This window comes from Notolepis coatsorum (assembly GCF_963971535.1).
Source record: "Notolepis coatsorum genome assembly, chromosome: 13".
In the NCBI taxonomy this organism is placed as follows: domain Eukaryota; kingdom Metazoa; phylum Chordata; class Actinopteri; order Aulopiformes; family Paralepididae; genus Notolepis; species Notolepis coatsorum.
This window is the reverse complement of record NC_140177.1, coordinates 107,228,920-107,247,866: the sequence shown is the minus strand read 5'-3', so window position 1 is coordinate 107,247,866 and position 18,947 is coordinate 107,228,920. Positions and strand designations below refer to the sequence as shown.

Below are 18,947 nucleotides of genomic sequence, written 5' to 3'. Positions count from 1 at the left end.
TTTCGTGTAGTGTATCTTGTAGACCAGGCCCATTGCAAGTTGCTGTACTCGTCGTCTACTCTAAGCCATCCTAGGTTGTCAAAGTGGGCAAAGTTTGGAGATGAGTTTGGAGAGGATGATGATGGTGTTGAATGCTGAGCAATTCAGGCATTGCTCTCATCCAGTTGGGAGAGGGTGGAATGTAGCACTGAGGAGATGGCGTCCTCCGTGCTCCTGTTCTCATGGTAGGCAAATTGGGTCTGTCCAGTGAGGGTGAAAGGCCAGATTTGAGGTGAGCTGGTGAGGACCAGCCTCTCGAAGCACTTCATGATGATGGGGGTGAGTGCAACAGGGCGGAAGTCATTGAGGCTCGTGGCAAAGGAGTGTTTCGGAACTGGCACGATGGAGGTGGTTTTAACACACGCTGGGACAACTGCCTGGGCTAGTGGGCTAGTGACAGGTTGAAGATGTCAGTCAAGACAGCTGCTCAGTGCAGTTCCTGAGCACATGACCGTGGAATGCCATCAGGACCAGCCACCTTACGTGCATTTGACCTGCTCAGTGCGGTACACACGTCGGTGGGGGAGAGAGTGAGGGGTCAGTGGTTGGAGGAGAGTTGTTGGTGGGTTTATAGTCTGTGATGGCCTGGATGCCCTGCCACATGCGTCGGGGGTCGGAGTTGTTGAAGTGCTCTTCAACCCTTAGCTTGTGGCTGTGCTTAGCCCGCTTGATTTCTGTATTCAGGTTATCTCTGAACAGTAGGCCTGCGTGTCACCAGATCTAAAAGCAGTATACGGACCTCTCTGTTCATCCACGGCTTCCGATTGGGGAATGTAGTCATCTGTTTAAAGGGTGGTGACTGGTGACACTGTCAATGTTGTAGTTGATGTAGTCCTTGTGTCCTTGTGTGGTATGCTGTTATCCAAAATGCCTTACATGACCATTGTTGTTTTAGCATGGGTGAGTTGATTCCTAACACCTAGCCCTGGCAGTGTCAGTGCCATCCTCTAGCCATTGAGCTGCATGACCAAGTTTCAAGTTTTCAAGTTTTCTTTAATAGTTGTCATACAGAAGTACATAATACTTTTATACAAAATGCTTCTTACTGTTACGCTCCAGAGACTGTGCTAGACAAGATAAGTATGAAATAAAATAGTATAGCATGTAAAATAGAAGTAAAAATAGAGGTCACAGTGTTCAGTATAGACATATTATGTACAATGTTCGATGCAGAATAGAAGTAACTGAGTTACCATACAATATACAATATACTATGCAATGTACTAATATACTATACTATATAGTGCAGAGCAGAAATGGGATGAGGTACAATTTAGGTACAATTTACAGTAAGGTGTACGAGTTGTAGTGCAAATCCTTTACCAATAAATATAAAGTGTAAAGTGTGTTTAGGTGATCTAAAGTGTGGAGAGTGGGTGCTGCACTGCTGCAGTGTGTTGTTTGTTTAAGTGAGTGTGTGCATGTGGGTGTGTGTGCTGTGTGCATTTGATGGTTGTTGCATAGTGTTTATTGTTCGTTGAGCAGCCTGATGGCCTGGGGATAGAAGCTTCTTCTGAGTCTTTCTGTGCTCGCCTTAAGACTCCGGTATCGCTTGGCTGACCGCAGCAGTTCAAAGAGGCAGTTGTTCGGGTGGCTGGAGTCCTTGATGATTCTCTTAGCCTTACCCCTGCACCGCTTGTTGTAAATGTTCTGGAGGGTGGGAAGCCCCCCTCCAATTGTGCGTTCGGCTGAACGTGTCACTCTTTGTAGTCTGCTACGGTCTTGTGCAGTGCTATTCCCAAACCAGGAGGTGATGTTGCCAGTCAGGATGCTCTCTATTGTACATGAGTAGAAGTTCTTAAGGATCTTCTGACTGACTTGGAACTTCCTTAGGCGCCTGAGGAAGTAGAGGCGTTGTCGTGCCTTCTTCACAACACTGTCAATGTTCAAGTTCAAGTTCAAGTTCAAGTTCTTTAATAGTTGTCATACAGAAGTACAGAATACTTTCATACAAAATGCTTCTTACTGTTACGCTCCAGAGACTGTGCTAGACAAGGTAGTATCAAATAACATAATATAGCATGTAATTTAGAAGAAGAAAATGAGGTCACAGTGTTCGGTATAGACATATGTACAATGTTCTGAGTTACCATATTATATACAATACTATGCAGTGTACTAATGTACAGTACTATCTAGTGCAAAGCAGAAATGGGATGAGGTACAATTTAGGTACAATTTACAGTAAGGTGTACGAGTTGTAGTGCAATCCTTCATCAATAAATATAAAGTGTGGGGAGTGGGTGCTACAGTGTGTTTGTTTAAAGTGGGTGTGTGCTATAAAGTGTGTGGAGTGGGTGCTACAGTGTGTTTGTTTAAAGTGAGTGTGTGCGTGTGGATGTGTGTGCTATGTGCGTTTGGTGGTTGTTGTTGTGTAGTGTTCATTCATTGTTCGTTTAGCAGCCTGATGGCCTGGGGATAGAAGCTTCTTCTGAGTCTTTCTGTGCTCGCCTTGAGACTCCGGTATCGCTTGCCTGACCGCAGCAGTTCAAAGACAATGTGTGTGGTCCATGTCAAGTCCTCGGATATGTGGGCTCCGAGGTACTTGAAACTGTTCACTCTCTCAACCGGTGCCCCGTCGATGCTGAGGGGGCTGTAGTCCTTGACCCCCGACCTCCTGAAGTCCACAATCATCTCTTTTGTTTAGCTGACGTTTAGGGATTTGAAAAAAGCAGGCATGATGATGGAAAGCAAAATACGCATTTACATGACTGCATGCAGCTAGCCATATAGCTTTCCATAAAAGTGTCCATATAAATATATATATATTTTTGTATCCACTTTTTCTCCTTGTTTTTCTATTTTTCTCCCATCCCAATTTCGCCTCGCCAATTCTCCCTTCAATTTTCCCCTCCCTTGTCTCGAACGTTGCTGGACTATGCCTCCCACTGGTCGGCTGCAGTGAGGACGAAGCCTTGCATCACGTGTCCCCTCCGGTACACGAGGAGGCAGCCGTCGCATCTTTTCACCTGAACAGCACGATCTCTCAGTGGCGAGGAGTAACGCGTGGGAGGCTCATGCTGCCCCCGTTATTTCCTGATTCTGCTGTACAGGCGCACCAACCGACCTGTAGGAGTCGCTGTCCACAACGTCCAATCCCCACCCACCAGCTTTCCCACCCCTAACACTGCCAATTGTGTTAGTATGAACGACCAGCCAAGCTGGTAGCAACGCAGAGCTGGGCTCGAACCCAGCATCTCCTGCGTTAGTGGCGAGCGCCTTGCCCACTGCGCCACTTAGCCGCCCCGTGTCCATATAAATCTATTTAGTTAGATCCAACACTGTCTGAATGTACAGTATCTTGTGATTATTATCAATTTCCGGCAACTACTAGCCGAGCGTATTTTACTACTAGACCCTCGAGGTGATTATGGACGTGATATCACGTGCCACTCTCAGCCAATAGAGTGACTACTTCGAGCGCTAGAGAAAGCGCCCTCGGATATCGTATTTTTCCGGCGCTGATTGGATTAAATGTATTTGCATTTTGCCTTGTGAGTTGCACACTGACGGTGGAGCTGAGGTGGAGCGCCCATGAAAAGGGAGTGGAGGGGGCTAGGGGCCGGGGGATGAATAGGACACGCAAAGAATTCTTTCTTCTTCTTCTTTCCACCAGGGGGGCGGCGCCCTAGCGCCCTCTATGGGCCGGCCGCCACCGCAAGAGCATAGCATTAATTTGAATTACTTAGACAGAACACGGTGTACTTACATTAAGCTAGGTTTGTAGGTTAATACGTTTGCATTTACTGTATAATTGTGGAGCATATTTTGAGTGAATGAGATAATGGAACAATCCTTTTTTTATTGCACATTACTTTAGTTACATTCCATAATGATGCACACAAGCAATCTTATTTTTCTTCTTGTTCAAAAACAATTTTACAGCGGCATATAAAAAAAACATAAAAACATTCTTTCATTTGGCGGATTTATACATACAAATAAACAGGATAGTTAAATAATCTAGATTCTTGCTGGAAAATAGGAAAGAGACCAAAAGACCAAAGCATTAGAAAAAGGCAAAAAGTCAAGACACAACAGAGAATATACCTTCAGACATTAATGTAGTAAGAGTAACACTGTGAATTTATATATCATCTTCAAATTGTACCTCATCCCATTTCTGCTTTGCACTATATAGTATTGTACATTAGTACACTGCATAGTATTGTATATTATATGGTAACTCAGTTACGTCTATTCTGCATCGAACATTGTACATATGTCTATACTGAACACTGTGACCTCATTTTCTACTTCTAATTTACATGCTATACTATGTTATTTGATACTATCTTGTCTTGCACAGTCTCTGGAGCGTAACAGTAAGAAGCATTTTGTATGAAAGTATTCTGTACTTCTGTATGACAACTATTAAAGAAACTTGAAACTTGAAACTTGAAACTTCATCCTCCCTCAGACCCTTTAAGTAATCCAACACCGGTCCCCATGTCTTATCAAACACCTTTCTCCGTCCTGTATTTTTTAATCTAAGCCTCTCTAAGTAGAGGGTCTCGCCCAGCTCTCTCATCCACATTTCAAATGAGGGTGCTGCATCAGACTTCCAGAGTCTCAAGATGAGCTTTTTAGCCAACACAGCAGCTAGATATATCGGCCATTTTTTATTGCCAGAGTACCTAGTAGCATCGTCGCTAGAGCCCAAAATGGTCACTAAGGGGCAGGCTTCCCACTGTTTATTAAAAGCTTTTGAATAAAAGTCAAATATATCAGACCAGTGGAACAGTCCTAAAGGGAGGTGTTCCTGTGTTTCTTCCAGGCTGCCCTGGAGACTACAACCCTCCAGAGGTCTTTGACTTCCCAGGAAAGTGTGGCTTCCAGCTGTATGGGATGGTGTACAAGCCCCACAGCCTGCAGCCCGGCAGGAAGCACCCCACGGTCCTCTTCGTCTACGGTGGCCCACAGGTTGGTGGCTCGACCTGTGATGTCGTTATTAAGTTATGCACCCATACAGAGACTGCTGTTAGATATTGTGTCTGATACCAGGCTAAAACAGGGAATTTTCCAAATACTAGAATCTGATACAGAGAAACGTCTAACGTGCTAGACTTAATTTTCTGCATTTGTAACAGATAGAAGCATGTTAGATGGAGAACAAATTATTGTATAGCTCCATTATTTCTGTCCAGTGACCCCAAACTACCAAATAGTCCAAGTCTGTACTGCTCAGTATGATAAGATATTCCTTTATTGATCCCCCCCTGAATCACGGCTCACATTTTCCCGTAAAAGTAACAGTGATTGATCCGATCAGTACTTGGTATCAGCCGATACTGAAAGTTTAGTACTTCGTGAAAAAAATGGTATTGATGCATCCCTAGTTATTAGCTAACCTGTTGTTGTTTTTGTTGTTGTTGTTGTTGTTGTTGTTGTTGTTGTTGTTGTTGTTAAATAAACACATCTCAGACAGGGGTTAGATTTTGTCAAAATGTAGAGTATGAATGATAGCATTTATCTAGTACTAGGACACAAAGTGCTTTACAATATAGAGGGTAAATTTACTCAAGCCCCGCCTTCTTTTCATGATCCTCCAATTGCAACTGTTGCAGGTAGCAACTGTTGTGATTGGAGGATCAAGAAAAGAGGGTGTGGCTTGTCACCAACAGACCTTGGCACCAGCGCGCGCGCACACACACACACACAAGAAGAAACCACGTAAAAACTCCATGATCAAAACTGCAAAAAAGAATTTCATCAATGACAAAACCGAGGAAAACAAAAACAAACCATGTGAACTTTGGAAATTACTCAATAATCAACTAGGCTGCAGTAAAAAACTTAAAACCAGATTCTCAAACATAAACATAAAAACGGACAACACGCTCATCACAGACAAGCTGGATGTAGCCAATTACTTAAACATTTTCTTCACAAACAGCCACAACACTGGTAAACAAACTACCCTCCCACTCAGGGCGTTATGGGATAGAACACATAGTCAAGTCAAGTCAAGAGTTTTAATTGTCACGGCATACAAGTATACAATGAAATGCGGGTGGTCTTGCCCGCGACGATGTGCAATACAGTGGTACAACATATAATAGAATCCAATAAAAATACAGTGGTACAACATATAATAGAATCCAATAAAAAAACAACATTGTGCAATAAACAGGTAACAGGTAACATGGTGTGACATCTCGGTATCTGTACATAGTATTTACAGAGCATATAGGACATGCTAGGTAGCTTTAGTAGTGCAATACACTGTTCCTGTTATACTAATTTAAAGTGGCCTTTCCTCTTGGCCATACGTGTGCGTGTGTGCGGCATGAGTGTGTGCCCGCTCGTGTTAAAGTGGCTGCTAGTGTGTGAGCGTGCACAGCGTGCGTGTCGTGTGTGTGCTCGTGTGTGCTTGTGTGTGGATAGTTCAGTTTCTGTGGCACTCAATGTTCATTGTTCAAGGCTCTGATGGCCTGGGGGAAGAAGCTGAGCCTAAGCCTCTCCATCCTAGTAGCTGGGGTTCGCAGGCGTCTGCCTGACCTCAGCAGCTGGAACAGACTGTTATTGGGGTGGTGGGGGTCTTTCATTATTCTGCAGGCTCTGGATTTGCACCTCTTGTTGTATAGAACCTGCAGGGGAGGTAGCGCAATACCCGTGGTACGCTCGGCTGAGCGCACCACTCTCTGTAGGGCCTTCTTGTCCTGTGCCGTGCTGTTTCCATACCAGGCAGTGATGTTTCCGGTCAAGATGCTCTCTACAGCTCCTGAGTAGAAGGACTGGAGTATCTTCCCCGATACTCTGAACTTCCTTAACTGTCTCAGGTGGTAGAGGCGCTGCTTCGCTTTCTTTACTACTGTGTCTATGTGTGTTGACCATGTCAGATCCTCTGAGATGTGGACCCCCAGGTACTTAAAGCTGCTCACCCTGTCCACGGTAGCCCCGTTAATCGTCAGTGGTGTATGTGTCTCCTGCTGTCCTCTCCTATAATCCACGATCAGCTCCTTGGTTTTACCAATGTTCAGGAGCAGGCTGTTGTCCTGGCACCAGCGTTCCAGTACCTCAACCTCCTCCCGGTAGGCCTTCTCGTCGTTGTCCGAGATCAGCCCCACCACCACCGTGTCGTCTGCGAACTTCACTATGGAGTTGGAGCTGAACTTGGCCACACAGTCGTGTGTGTAGAGTGAGTACAGCAGGGGGCTTAGAACACAGCCCTGGGGGGACCCGATGCTCAGGGTGATGGTGTTGGAGGTCTGACCCCCCACCCTGACCACCTGGGGTCTTTCACTCCGAAAGTCCAGTACCCAGGCGCTCAGGGCGGAGCTCAGACCTAGCTCGATCAGCTTGTCCACCAGTCTGGTGGGGACTATGGTGTTGAACGCTGAGCTGTAGTCAATGAACAACAGTCTCACATAGCCCCCCTTCTGACGGTCAAGGTGGGAGAGAGTGCTGTGCAGTACCTGGGTAGCTTAGTATATAGTAGCTTACTACAAAAACCTAGGGGTCCGCAAGGACGACTTCAAGCTGGAAATGGTAACAACAGATGAGGTACAAAAAAAACTGAGCGCCCTCCAACCTAACAAGGCCACTGGCCATGACAACATCCCCTCCAAATTCCTCAGAGACTCAGCAGCCGCCATCACCCCAGTCATCACACATAATAAACCTCTCCATAAAACAGGGACACGTCCCCAAGGACTTCAAAATTGCGAGGGTGACCCCTCTGCACAAAAAGGGCAGCAAATTAGACCCAGGCAACTACCGCCCTGTTTCTATTCTCACCTCCATCTCGAAAGTCATGAAAAAAATAGTCTACGAACAGGTCGAAAAGTACCTAGCGGAAAAAAATCTAATCTACGAATTCCAATCTGGCTTCAGAACATCCCACTCCACTGACACATGCCTTCTCTTTTTGAACGACCACATCAAACAAGAGGTGGACGCGGGCAAATACTGCGGCATGGTCATGCTGGACCTACAAAAGGCCTTCGACACTGTCAATCACTCCATTCTGATTGACAAGCTAAAAGCAATTGGTCTATCAGTGAGCTGGATGCAATCCTACCTTGAGGGGAGGGAACAGATGGTGGAATTCGGTTTCTGGGTTCCTCTGATTGGCCGCGACCCCCACGTGACCCGCCCCCCTATCCACCGCTGCTGCTGCCGCTGCCGTGTGTGTTGACGCGCGCGGCATGGACTTGACTGCCGCTTTCAATTTGACGCTCGCTTCCTGATGAGACACGCTTTGCTCGCTGCTGTTTAATAATATTGTCGCTTTTCACATCGCGAATATTGTCGCTTTTCACATCGCGTGCTCTTGTGCAGTCATCTTGAGTCAAGAATCACTTTTCCCACTTCAATGACAGAGCTCTCTTGTTTAATAATATTGTCGCGTCATCTTCTGAGTCCAGAAACGCAGTCATCTTAATGTGCTGCTTATGCAGTTATCAGCTGTTCAAGAAACGCAGTCATCTTAATATGCTGCTTATGCACCGCATCAAAACATGTAAAATATTTAAACAACCATTAAGCAGTGTTGGGCGCGTCACTCAGGAAGTATAGGAGTTGTGGAAAGCAGGATGAGAGAGCGTAGATTTCAGTGTGTATATTAGTACATTGCATAGTATATTGTATATTGTATGGTAGTGCCATGAAGTGCTTTGAGAAGCTAGTAAAGGGCTACATCTGCTCCTCCCTCCCCATCAACATGGACCCCCTGCAATTTGCATACCGCCCCAACAGGTCCACGGAGGACGCCATAGCCCATGTGCTGCACACAGCAGCATCACACCTGGACAAGAGGCAGGGGAACTATGTGAGAATGCTATTCATCGACTACAGCTCGGCATTCAATACCATAGTCCCCTCCATACTCATAGCCAAGCTCAGGGACCTGGGCTTGAACTATGACCTCTGCCAGTGGGTCTTGGACTTCCTGACTGGCAGACCCCAGGTGGTGAGAGCAGGCAACTGCACCTCCTCATCCATCACCCTCAACATAGGGGCCCCCCAGGGCTGTGTTCTGAGTCCCCTCCTCTACTCCCTGTACACACACGACTGTGTGGCTCAGCGGAGTAGCAATACAATCATCAAATTTGCTGACGACACAGTGGTGGTGGGCCTGATCTCTGCCAACGACGAGAGGGCCTACCTGGAAGAGGTCAAGGTCCTGGCGGCGTGAATATTAAAGGCAACCAACTTGTGTTCGGCTTTTCTCTGATTGGCCGCGCCCCCCCCCCCGCCCCCACGCGCAGGCAAGCGCAGTCGTCCCAAATGAAATCCAAGGAGCGCAAGCGAGCGGCAGCGCGGGCAACCAACTTGTGGCTGCTGTTCCAACACACTTGTGTTGGGCTGCGGTAGCAGTGGAGCGCTATGAAATGCGCTGAACTAGAAAGCGTAATGTTATTATGTTTCGCGTTTTTAACAACCAACTACCAGATTCACTCGTGTATAAACAAAGCCCATACAGTTATGAAATGCGCTGAACTAGAAAGCGTAACGTTATTATGTTTTGCGTTCCATTGATTAACGCCATTACCTGCTGTGCTGTAGGAAGCAGAGGTACAGTAAGTTACAGTAGGTGTAGGTTACATGTTTAATCAAAGCCCATACAATTTTTTAGATGAATGATTGTGGATATAATATAGAAAACACATCATTATGATATTGTCAGATGGCGCAAAATACAATGGTGAGTGAGAAATATATCTCCAGTGATAAAACCCAGTGCTCTATGTCTCTATGATACACAGCGTGGATGGGCTTTCAGAGGGAGAGGCATGACTTCACGACAGCCATATTAGACACTCACTCACTGTACATCAGTGTGGAACTGTAACGTTATATGTTATTTCGCCCGTGGAGGCTGCTGAGCCTGAATCGCCAGCGGGGCGACGCGGTGGTTTATCCCCGGCTTCCGTGCGCCGCCGCTGGCTTGACTCGGTCCAGCTCCAGCAGCAGCGGCCGTGCTCCGTTGTAGAACGAAGCCCTTCAATGACAGAGCTCTCATATTTTGCGAATGCATAAACTATCTTAAATTATGGCTATGTGTCTAATATGGCTGTCGCTTATCAATGACTTCGCGACAGCCATATTAGACACATCGCCATAATTTAAGATATAGTTTATGCATTCGCAAATATGAGAGCTCTGTCATTGAAGTGGGTGGTGGCAGCATTACTAACAGTAGCGATTTTTATTGTTTTGTCATGACCAAACATAATCCCAACATAGATAGGAGGTGTACTGTATGTCAAATGTCGGTCATGTCATGTGGTGGAAGAGTTTAGTACAGTCACACAACAGAACACCGCTGTAGTACAGTCACATAACAGAACACCGCGCGCTGGTTTGACCAGCGCTTCTGCCGCGCCGCAAGGGCGTGTGCTAGTGGATTGATTGATTGGCCGTGTGGCCAATCAGAGAAACGCTGAACGAAAAGCTGAACACAAGTTGGTTGCCTTTAATATTCACGCGTCCTGGCGGGATGGTGCCAGGAAAACAGCCTCTCCCCGAACGTCAGCAAAACAAAGGAGATGATTGTGGACTTCAGGAGGTCGGGGGTCAAGGACTACAGCCCCCTCAGCATCGACGGGGCACCGGTTGAGAGAGTCAACAGCTTTAAGTACCTCGGAGCCTACATATCCGAGGACTTGACATGGACCACACACATTGACAGTGTTGTGAAGAAGGCACGACAACGCCTCTACTTCCTCAGGCGCCTAAGGAAGTTCCAAGTCAGTCAGAAGATCCTTAAGAACTTCTACTCATGTACAATAGAGAGCATCTTGACCGGCAACATCACCTCCTGGTTTGGGAATAGCACTGCACAAGACCAAAGCAGACTACAAAGAGTGACACGTTCAGCCGAACGCACAATTGGAGGGGGGCTCCCCACCCTCCAGAACATTTACAACAAGCGTTGCAAGGGCAAGGCTAAGAGAATCATTAAAGACTCCAGTCACCCGAACAACTGCCTCTTTGAACTGCTGCGGTCAGGCAAGCGATACCGGAGTCTCAAGGCGAGCACAGAAAGACTCAGAAGAAGCTTCTATCCCCAGGCCATCAGGCTGCTAAACGAACAATGAACACTACACAACAACAACCACCAAACGCACATAGCACACACATCCACACGCACACACTCACTTTAAACAAACACACTGTAGCACCCACTCCACACACTTTATAGCACACACCCACTTTAAACAAACACACTGTAGCACCCACTCCCCACACTTTATATTTATTGATGAAGGATTGCACTACAACTCGTACACCTTACTGTAAATTGTACCTAAATTGTACCTCATCCCATTTCTGCTTTGCACTATATAGTACTGTACATTAGTACACTGCATAGTATTGTATATTATATGGTAACTCAGAACATTGTACATATGTCTATACCGAACACTGTGACCTCATTTTCTTCTTCTAAATTACATGCTATACTATGTTATTTGATACTATCTTGTCTAGCACAGTCTCTGGAGCGTAACAGTAAGAAGCATTTTGTATGAAAGTATTCTGTACTTCTGTATGACAACTATTAAAGAAACTAAACTAAACTAAACTAACTCAGTTACTTCTATTCTGCATCGAACATTGTACACTGTGACCTCTATTTTTACTTCTATTTTACATGCTATACTATTTTATTTCATACTTATCTTGTCTAGCACAGTCTCTTAACAGTAACAGTAAGAAGCATTTTGTATAAAAGTATTCTGTACTTCTGTATGACAACAATGTATGCTTTTCAAATGTTAAATGATAAATGAGTAAATGATACACACTGAAATCTACGCTCTCTCATCCTGCTTTCCACAACTCCTATACTTCCTGAGTGACGCGCCCAACACTGCTTAATGGTTGTTTAAATATTTTACATGTTTTGATGCGGTGCATACGCAGCATATTAAGATGACTGCGTTTCTTGAACAGCTGATAACTGCATAAGCAGCACATTAAGATGACTGCGTTTCTGGACTCAGAAGATGACGCGACAATATTATTAAACAAGAGAGCTCTGTCATTGAAGTGGGAAAAGTGATTCTTGACTCAAGATGATTGCACAAGAGCACGCGATGTGAAAAGCGACAATATTCGCGATGTGAAAAGCGACAATATTATTAAACAGCAGCGAGCAAAGCGTGTCTCATCAGGAAGCGAGCGTCAAATTGAAAGCGGCAGTCAAGTCCATGCCGCGCGCGTCAACACACAATGGCAGCGGCAGCAGCAGCGGTGGATAGGGGGGCGGGTCACGTGGGGGTCGCGGCCAATCAGAGGAACCCAGAAACCGAATTCCGTTGCGGAAAGTATACACGCGGGGGGGATAGGGTACCGTTTACCTCCACCATCTGTTCCCTCCCCTCAAGGTAGGATGTGGTGCATAAGCAGCATTAAGATGACTGCGTTTCTGGAACAGCTGATAACTGCATAAGCAGCACATTAACACTTTGACTGCCACTCACGGCTTTTCTCGGATTTATAATAGTTACGTTGAAAGCCACTCACGAGAATTCTCGGATTTTTTTTTTTTTTTTTTTAGTGATCTGAAATCATATTGCATCACGCGAGCCTACCCTAGCCTACCCAAGGACCGCCGGCGATCAGATGTGAAAAAAGCGCCCCCTATCGTCTCCCAGATGACATCAGGGATTTTGGAATGGACTCAATGAAAATGGATGGGGGAAAAAAATTATTCCAGTCCACATTTTCCAGTCCACTGATGCAGCCGGGGTTACCAGAGTTCATTCTGGATCCTCTGAGCGCTGCGGATCATGAGTTCTACTGTATACACGTTAGATCTATACACTTATCGATTTTTTCGAATGGTGATCAGGAATTGGAATATACCAGTTGGATACCATCTGATGTCAGGTAAGGAATCTTTTTTTTTGATCCACTTTTTCTCCCATTTTTCCATATTTTCTCCCATCCCAATTTCGTATCATCCAATTCAACCCTCCCCTGTCACGAACGCTGTTTCTTGCCTCCCACAAGCCGGCTGCAATGTGGACTAAGTCATACATAGCACAAGTCCCCTCCGGTACTTGAGGTAACAGCAGTCGCATCTTTTCACCTGCGCAGCTCGGTCTCTCAGTGTCGAGGAGTAACGCGTGGGAGGCTCACGCTGCCCCCGACACTTCCTGATTTTACTGCGCAGGCGCACCAACCGACTTGTAGGAGTCGCTTGTTCACAACGTTCGATCCCCACCCTTCAGTTTTCCCTCCCCGTAATACGGCCAATGTGTATTACTGCGGACGACCAGCCAAACTGAAAAACAATGTGGAGAGCTGGATTCGAACACGCGAATCCTAGCGTCTCCACACTGGTGGCGAGTGACTTGTCCACTACACCACCTAGCCGCCCTGTAAGGAATCTATGTTATCAGTGTTAGGATAATCAGACTCGTTTTGATGAAGATATACGCTTTTTTCTGATATGTGCTCCAGCGGTTTCACTGTAAAATCCATGAGGAAATGAAAACGGCTATTATCAGCGCGCGCCTCGAATGGGTGTGCGTGACTTACTTGACTTAAGCCTTTGCACTCCCTGCGGAGCATAGGCCACTGACGATTTCTTTCCATGTTGCACGGTTTTTGGCCTCCCGAACGATGTTGTGCCATCCCAGTCCAGCCTCTTTCATTTCCCCTTCCCAAGAACGGCGCCAGGTGTTTCGAGGCCTGCCGCGTTTCCTCTTTCCAGGTGGGTTCCATCGTAGGGCTTGCCGGGTGATGTTTGTGTCTTCCTTTCTCAGGGTATGGCCTATCCACATCCACTTTCTATTCTTTATTTCTTCTGGCGGGGGTAGTTGTTTTGTGCGCTCCCACAGGTCCAGATTTGTAATGACATTTGGCCATCTCACTCTTAGAATGCGGCGGAGGCAGGAATTTATGAAGGACTGTACTTTCTGCTTCAGCCCTACGGTTGTCTTCCAGGTCTCCGAGCCATACAGGAGGACTGATTTAACATTGGAGTTAAAGATCCTCAGCTTTGTGTTGGTTTTTATTTCGCGAGACCTCCATACTCGACCAAGTAGGTTGTATGCCGTTCTTGCTTTTCCGATTCGCACTCTGATGTCTTCTTCTGTACCACCCACTGTATCTACTACGCTCCCAAGGTAGGTAAAGGAGTTAGTTTCTTCGATGGCCTCTCCCTCTAGTTCAATGTTTTGCTGGCACTTTGTGTTGATCTTCATAATCTTGGTTTTTACCCTATTGATCTTCATTCCTAGAGTTGAGGCTGTTTCCTTTAGTTTGTTGGTCTTTTGTTGCATTTGCTGGTGACTGTGTGATAAGAGAGCTAGGTCATCTGCAAAATCGAGGTCTTCAAGCTGGTGCATCAGTGTCCACTGGATGCCGTTTCTGGCTCCTTCTGTTGTCTTCGTCATGGTCCAATCAATGGCCAGCAGGAACAAGAAGGGGGACAGCAGGCAGCCTTGTCTCACTCCGGTCTTTATCTCGAACGGGTTTGAGGGCTCCCCTCTGTGCAGTACCCTACTTGTCATCCCATCATATGATCCTCTGATGATGTTGATGTACTTCGGTGGGATTCCATAGTGCTCCATCAGGTGCCACAGACTGTTCCTATCTAGACTGTCAAAGGCCTGTTCGAAATCGATGAAGTTGATGTATAAAGAGCTGTTCCATTCCAGGGACTGTTCGATGATGATCCTCAGTGTGGCGATCTGGTCTATGCATGACCTTTCTTTCCGGAATCCTGCTTGATGGTCTCTGAGGAGCATGTCAACGGCAGTCTTCATCCTATCTAGAATTATCCGGTTGAAGACTTTGCTGGCGGTTGAAAGTAGCGTGATCCCCCGGTAGTTCTTGCATAGTGCAAGGTCCCCTTCCTTTGGTATCTTCACTATGTAGCCTTCTTTCCAATCTTTGGGTATCCTTTCTTCTTGCCAAATTTTCCTCATGAGGGGATGGAGTGCTTTGATGCTTGTAGTGATGTCGGTCTTGAATGCTTCACTCGGAATGGTGTCTGGTCCTGCTGCTTTCCCATCTCTCAATTGTGATATTGCTTTCCTAGTTTCTTCTTTTGTTGGGGGGGTCATTTTCAGTGGGAGTGTGTCTGTTGCTGCTTGTATATCTGCTGGGATGCTCGCTGGTGCTCTGTTGAGCAGCTCTGTGAAATGTTCTACCCATCTCCTTGTTTGTTCTTCCTTTGTGGATAGTGTGTTTCCTGCCTTGTCTTTTATGGGCTTCTCTGATCTCATCCTTCTCCCTGAGAGCTTCCTGGTGATGTTGTATACCTCTCTCATGTTTCTCTGTCCCGCTGCTTCTTCTGCTTGTGTAGCAAGCTCTTCATAGTAGCATCTCTTGTCCGCCCTGACCTTTTTCTTTATTTCTTTATAAGATAAGATATTCCTTTATTGATCCCCTTGGGGAAATTCAGGCATCATAGCAGCATGGGGGGGAGGGGGGGGGGGTACAGGTAGTAAAACAACAACACAGTGTACAGGTAGTAAAAACAACACAGGCAGTGTAAACAATTTGGTCAATATGGTCAATATAATTTACTATCTGACTAGCTGAAGAAATATTCACATTATTCACAGTGTCACATAAGGTGCAGTATGCATAAGGTAGTGTTATAATTTACTATCTACTGAGTATACATTATTCACAGTATCACGGTATCCACTGAAATATACATTATTCACAGTATCACAGTATCCACATAAGGTGCAGTAAGCCTAAGGTAGTGTAGGTTGTCCTCCTTGGGTTCCTATAAGTCCCAGGTCAATGTCTGGTAGCAGTCGCTGTCGTTGCCCCCTGTTGTGGAGCCTGGAGGCTGCTAGTCGCTGCCCACTGTTGTGGAGCCTGATGGCCGCTGGTATAAAGTATCCTGTTGTATTCCTTTGTGTGCTTCTCCTTGGCTGCTCTCGTCCTGGCATTGTTGAGGTGGTCCTTTGCCTTTTTCCTCTCCTCCATGCTGTCCAATGTTCTTTGGGTGATCCACATTTTGTTTTCTTTCTTTCTTCTTCCCAGACTTTCCTCGCAGGTTGTTTGCCACACGTTTTTGATCTTCTCCCAGCTTTCGTCGATTTCTTCTTCCCCACTGCCCATTTCAGCCAGGGCCTGGAACTTGTTCCTCAGTGTGATCTGGAAGTGCTTCTGGTGTAGTTTTTCTTCCAGTTTCTTGGTGTCATACTTTGTTATTCTGTTTCCTGGGGTCCCCCTTTTCAGCTTCAGTTGTACCTTTGCTATGACTAAGTGGTGGTCTGATCCCACATCTGCACCTCTCTTTGTTCGCACATCGAGCAGAGATCGTCTGAACTGCTTCCTGATGCATATGTGATCGATTTGGTTGCATGTTTTCTGATCAGGGGACACCCATGTGGTCTTGTGAGTTTCTTTATGTGGGAAAAAGGTTCCGCCAATTACCAGGCTGTTGTCTGCACAGAAGTCCAAAAACATCTGCCCATTTTCGTTTCTGCAGCCCACTCCTTGCTGTCCCATGACTGGTACGTATCCGTTGTTTTCTTTTCCCACTTTGGCGTTCATGTCGCCCATCACTATAACCACCTCCCTTTCCGTTGCTTTGAGTAGTGTGTTCTGTAATTTTCCATAGAACTCCTCCTTTGACTCTTCTGTGGCATCGTTGGTTGGTGCGTATGCCACAATGATCCTGAGTGTGATTCTTGGATGAGACGTTCTGAACTTTGCTGTGATGAGTCTAGAGGAGACTGGTTCCCATCCAATGAGAGCCTTCTCCGCCTGTGTTGAGAGCATGATGCCTACCCCCTGCGTGTGTGGGGCGCCTTCTTCTTCATGTCCAGAGTACAGTATCTGTTTTCCGGATGCTAATCTGCTCTCTCTTGAACCTATCCATCTTGTTTCATTTAAACCTAGTATGTGTAAGCCGTAACTTTGCATCTCCTTTGCGATGTTGTCAGCTTTCCCTGCTTCGTACATGGTGCGCACGTTCCATGTTCCTATCTTTGTAGGTTTCCTGGTTGGGAGGACATTCGATCTCCTAGCTTCCCAGAGGCTTTGGCTAGCAGACGTCATATTTTCCATTTCGGATCCACCACCGGGAGACCTTGCGCTCAAGTTATATGTCAGTGTTTTCGTAATCAAAAGTTAACCTCTGAGCGGGGGATTGGCCTACCCAGAGGTACTTTTTTGTCAGGGTAGTGCTCCCTTAGCCCTTTGCCCTCTCAGGCCCACCGGGCAGTGGTTGAACCATTCTTCGTCTGTTCCCTCACCTGAGACCAGTTTGCCATGGGTGACCCTACCAGGAGCACTAGGCTCCAGACAACATAGCTCTCAGGATCCTAAGGACATGCGTGCGTGCGTGTACGTATAATATTGATCATCTAGCGTTTATTTGAAAACGATTCATAAATAGGCTGACAAATATCAACGTTCTGGAATATTCCAGTAAAAGACGATTATCACAGAATGGCCCAGAATGGGCTGTTTTTTACCTCAAAACGGGTGCTTTTCAAAATGCTCTCAAACGGAAATGAAGCGATAAAAAACCTATCTGCCTTGACAGCACTGACTGGAAAATGATTCTTTGATAAGCGACGGGCAGATTAGACACATAGCCATAATTTAAAACATAGATTAGGCGATATTAACGTTAACATTGAAGTGGATGGTGGCATTCAAGCACTAAGTCGTGCGCCCCCTGGTGGCACTGAAAGTGTTAAGATGACTGCGTTTCTGGACTCAGAAGATGACAATGATACACACTGAAATCTACGCTCTCTCATCCTGCTTTCCACAACTCCTATACTTCCTGAGTGATGCGTCCAACACTGCTTAATGGTTGTTTAAATATTTTACATGTTTTGATGTGGTGCATAAGCAGCATATTAAGATGACTGCGTTTCTTGAACAGCTGATAACTGCATAAGCAGCACATTAAGATGACTGCGTTTCTGGACTCAGAAGATGATGCAACAATATTATTAAACAAGAGAGCTCTGTCATTGAAGTGGGAAAAGTGATTCTTGACTCAAGATGACTGCACAAGAGCACGCGATGTGAAAAGCGACAATATTCGCGATGTGAAAAGCGACAATATTATTAAACAGCAGCGAGCAAAGCGTGTCTCATCAGGAAGCGAGCGTCAAATTGAAAGCGGCAGTCAAGTCCATGCCGCGCGCGCGTCAACACACAGGGCAGCGGCAGCAGCAGCGGTGGATAGGGGGGCGGGTCACGTGGGGGTCACGGCCAATCAGAGGAACCCGGAAACCGAATTCCGTTGCGGAAAGTATACACGCATCCCCCCCCCTCACAGTGAGCTGTGGTGTTCCACAAGGAAGCATACTAGGACCACTACTGTTCCTAATTTATGCAAATGACATGTCGTCAGCTTGTGACTGCAACTTGTTCCTGTTTGCGGACGACTCAGTCCTGCTGGTCTCTGACAAGAACAAGTTACAGGTTGAAAAAACCCTCAGCTCGGAACTAGGCAAAATCTGCATATGGCTCGCTGATAACAAACTATCATTACACATGGGCAAAACAGAGTCCATTCTCTTCGGTTCAAATAACAAACTCAGCAAGACCGACGTCTTCTCAGTTACAGTGTGTGACAATATTGTCACAAGGAAAGATGAAATTACCTACCTGGGTTCCATCCTAGAGGCTAATCTCTCCTGTGACAAAATGGCATCAAATGTAATAAAAAAAAGTCAACCAACGAACTCGATTCTTGTACCGGATCTCCTCTCTGGTAAACAAGAATACCCTGAAGACTCTGGCAGGAGCACTCATTCAAGGGTACTACGACTATGCTTGCACCTCAAGGTACCAAAGCACCTCAAAGGCGCTAAAAACAAAATTACAAACATCTCAAAACAAACTGGTCAGACTACTGCTTGACCTTACTCCTAGAACCCACCTCACCCCTGCCCACTTTGACAACCTAGGATGGCTTAGAATAGACGACAGAGTACAGCAACTTGCAATGGGCC

General features: G+C 46.1%; 1 protein-coding gene across 1 annotated transcript in view; it reads left to right on the top strand.

The window, feature by feature from the left end:
• Positions 1-18,947, top strand: part of LOC311239455 (dipeptidyl peptidase 9-like) — a 93,068-nt gene that overhangs the window by 55,904 nt on the left and 18,217 nt on the right. Inside the window, exon 15 of the mRNA XM_084327763.1 lies at positions 4,817-4,962. Coding sequence (XP_084183889.1) covers positions 4,817-4,962 — 146 coding nt within the window. The remainder of the gene's footprint in view (positions 1-4,816; positions 4,963-18,947) is intronic.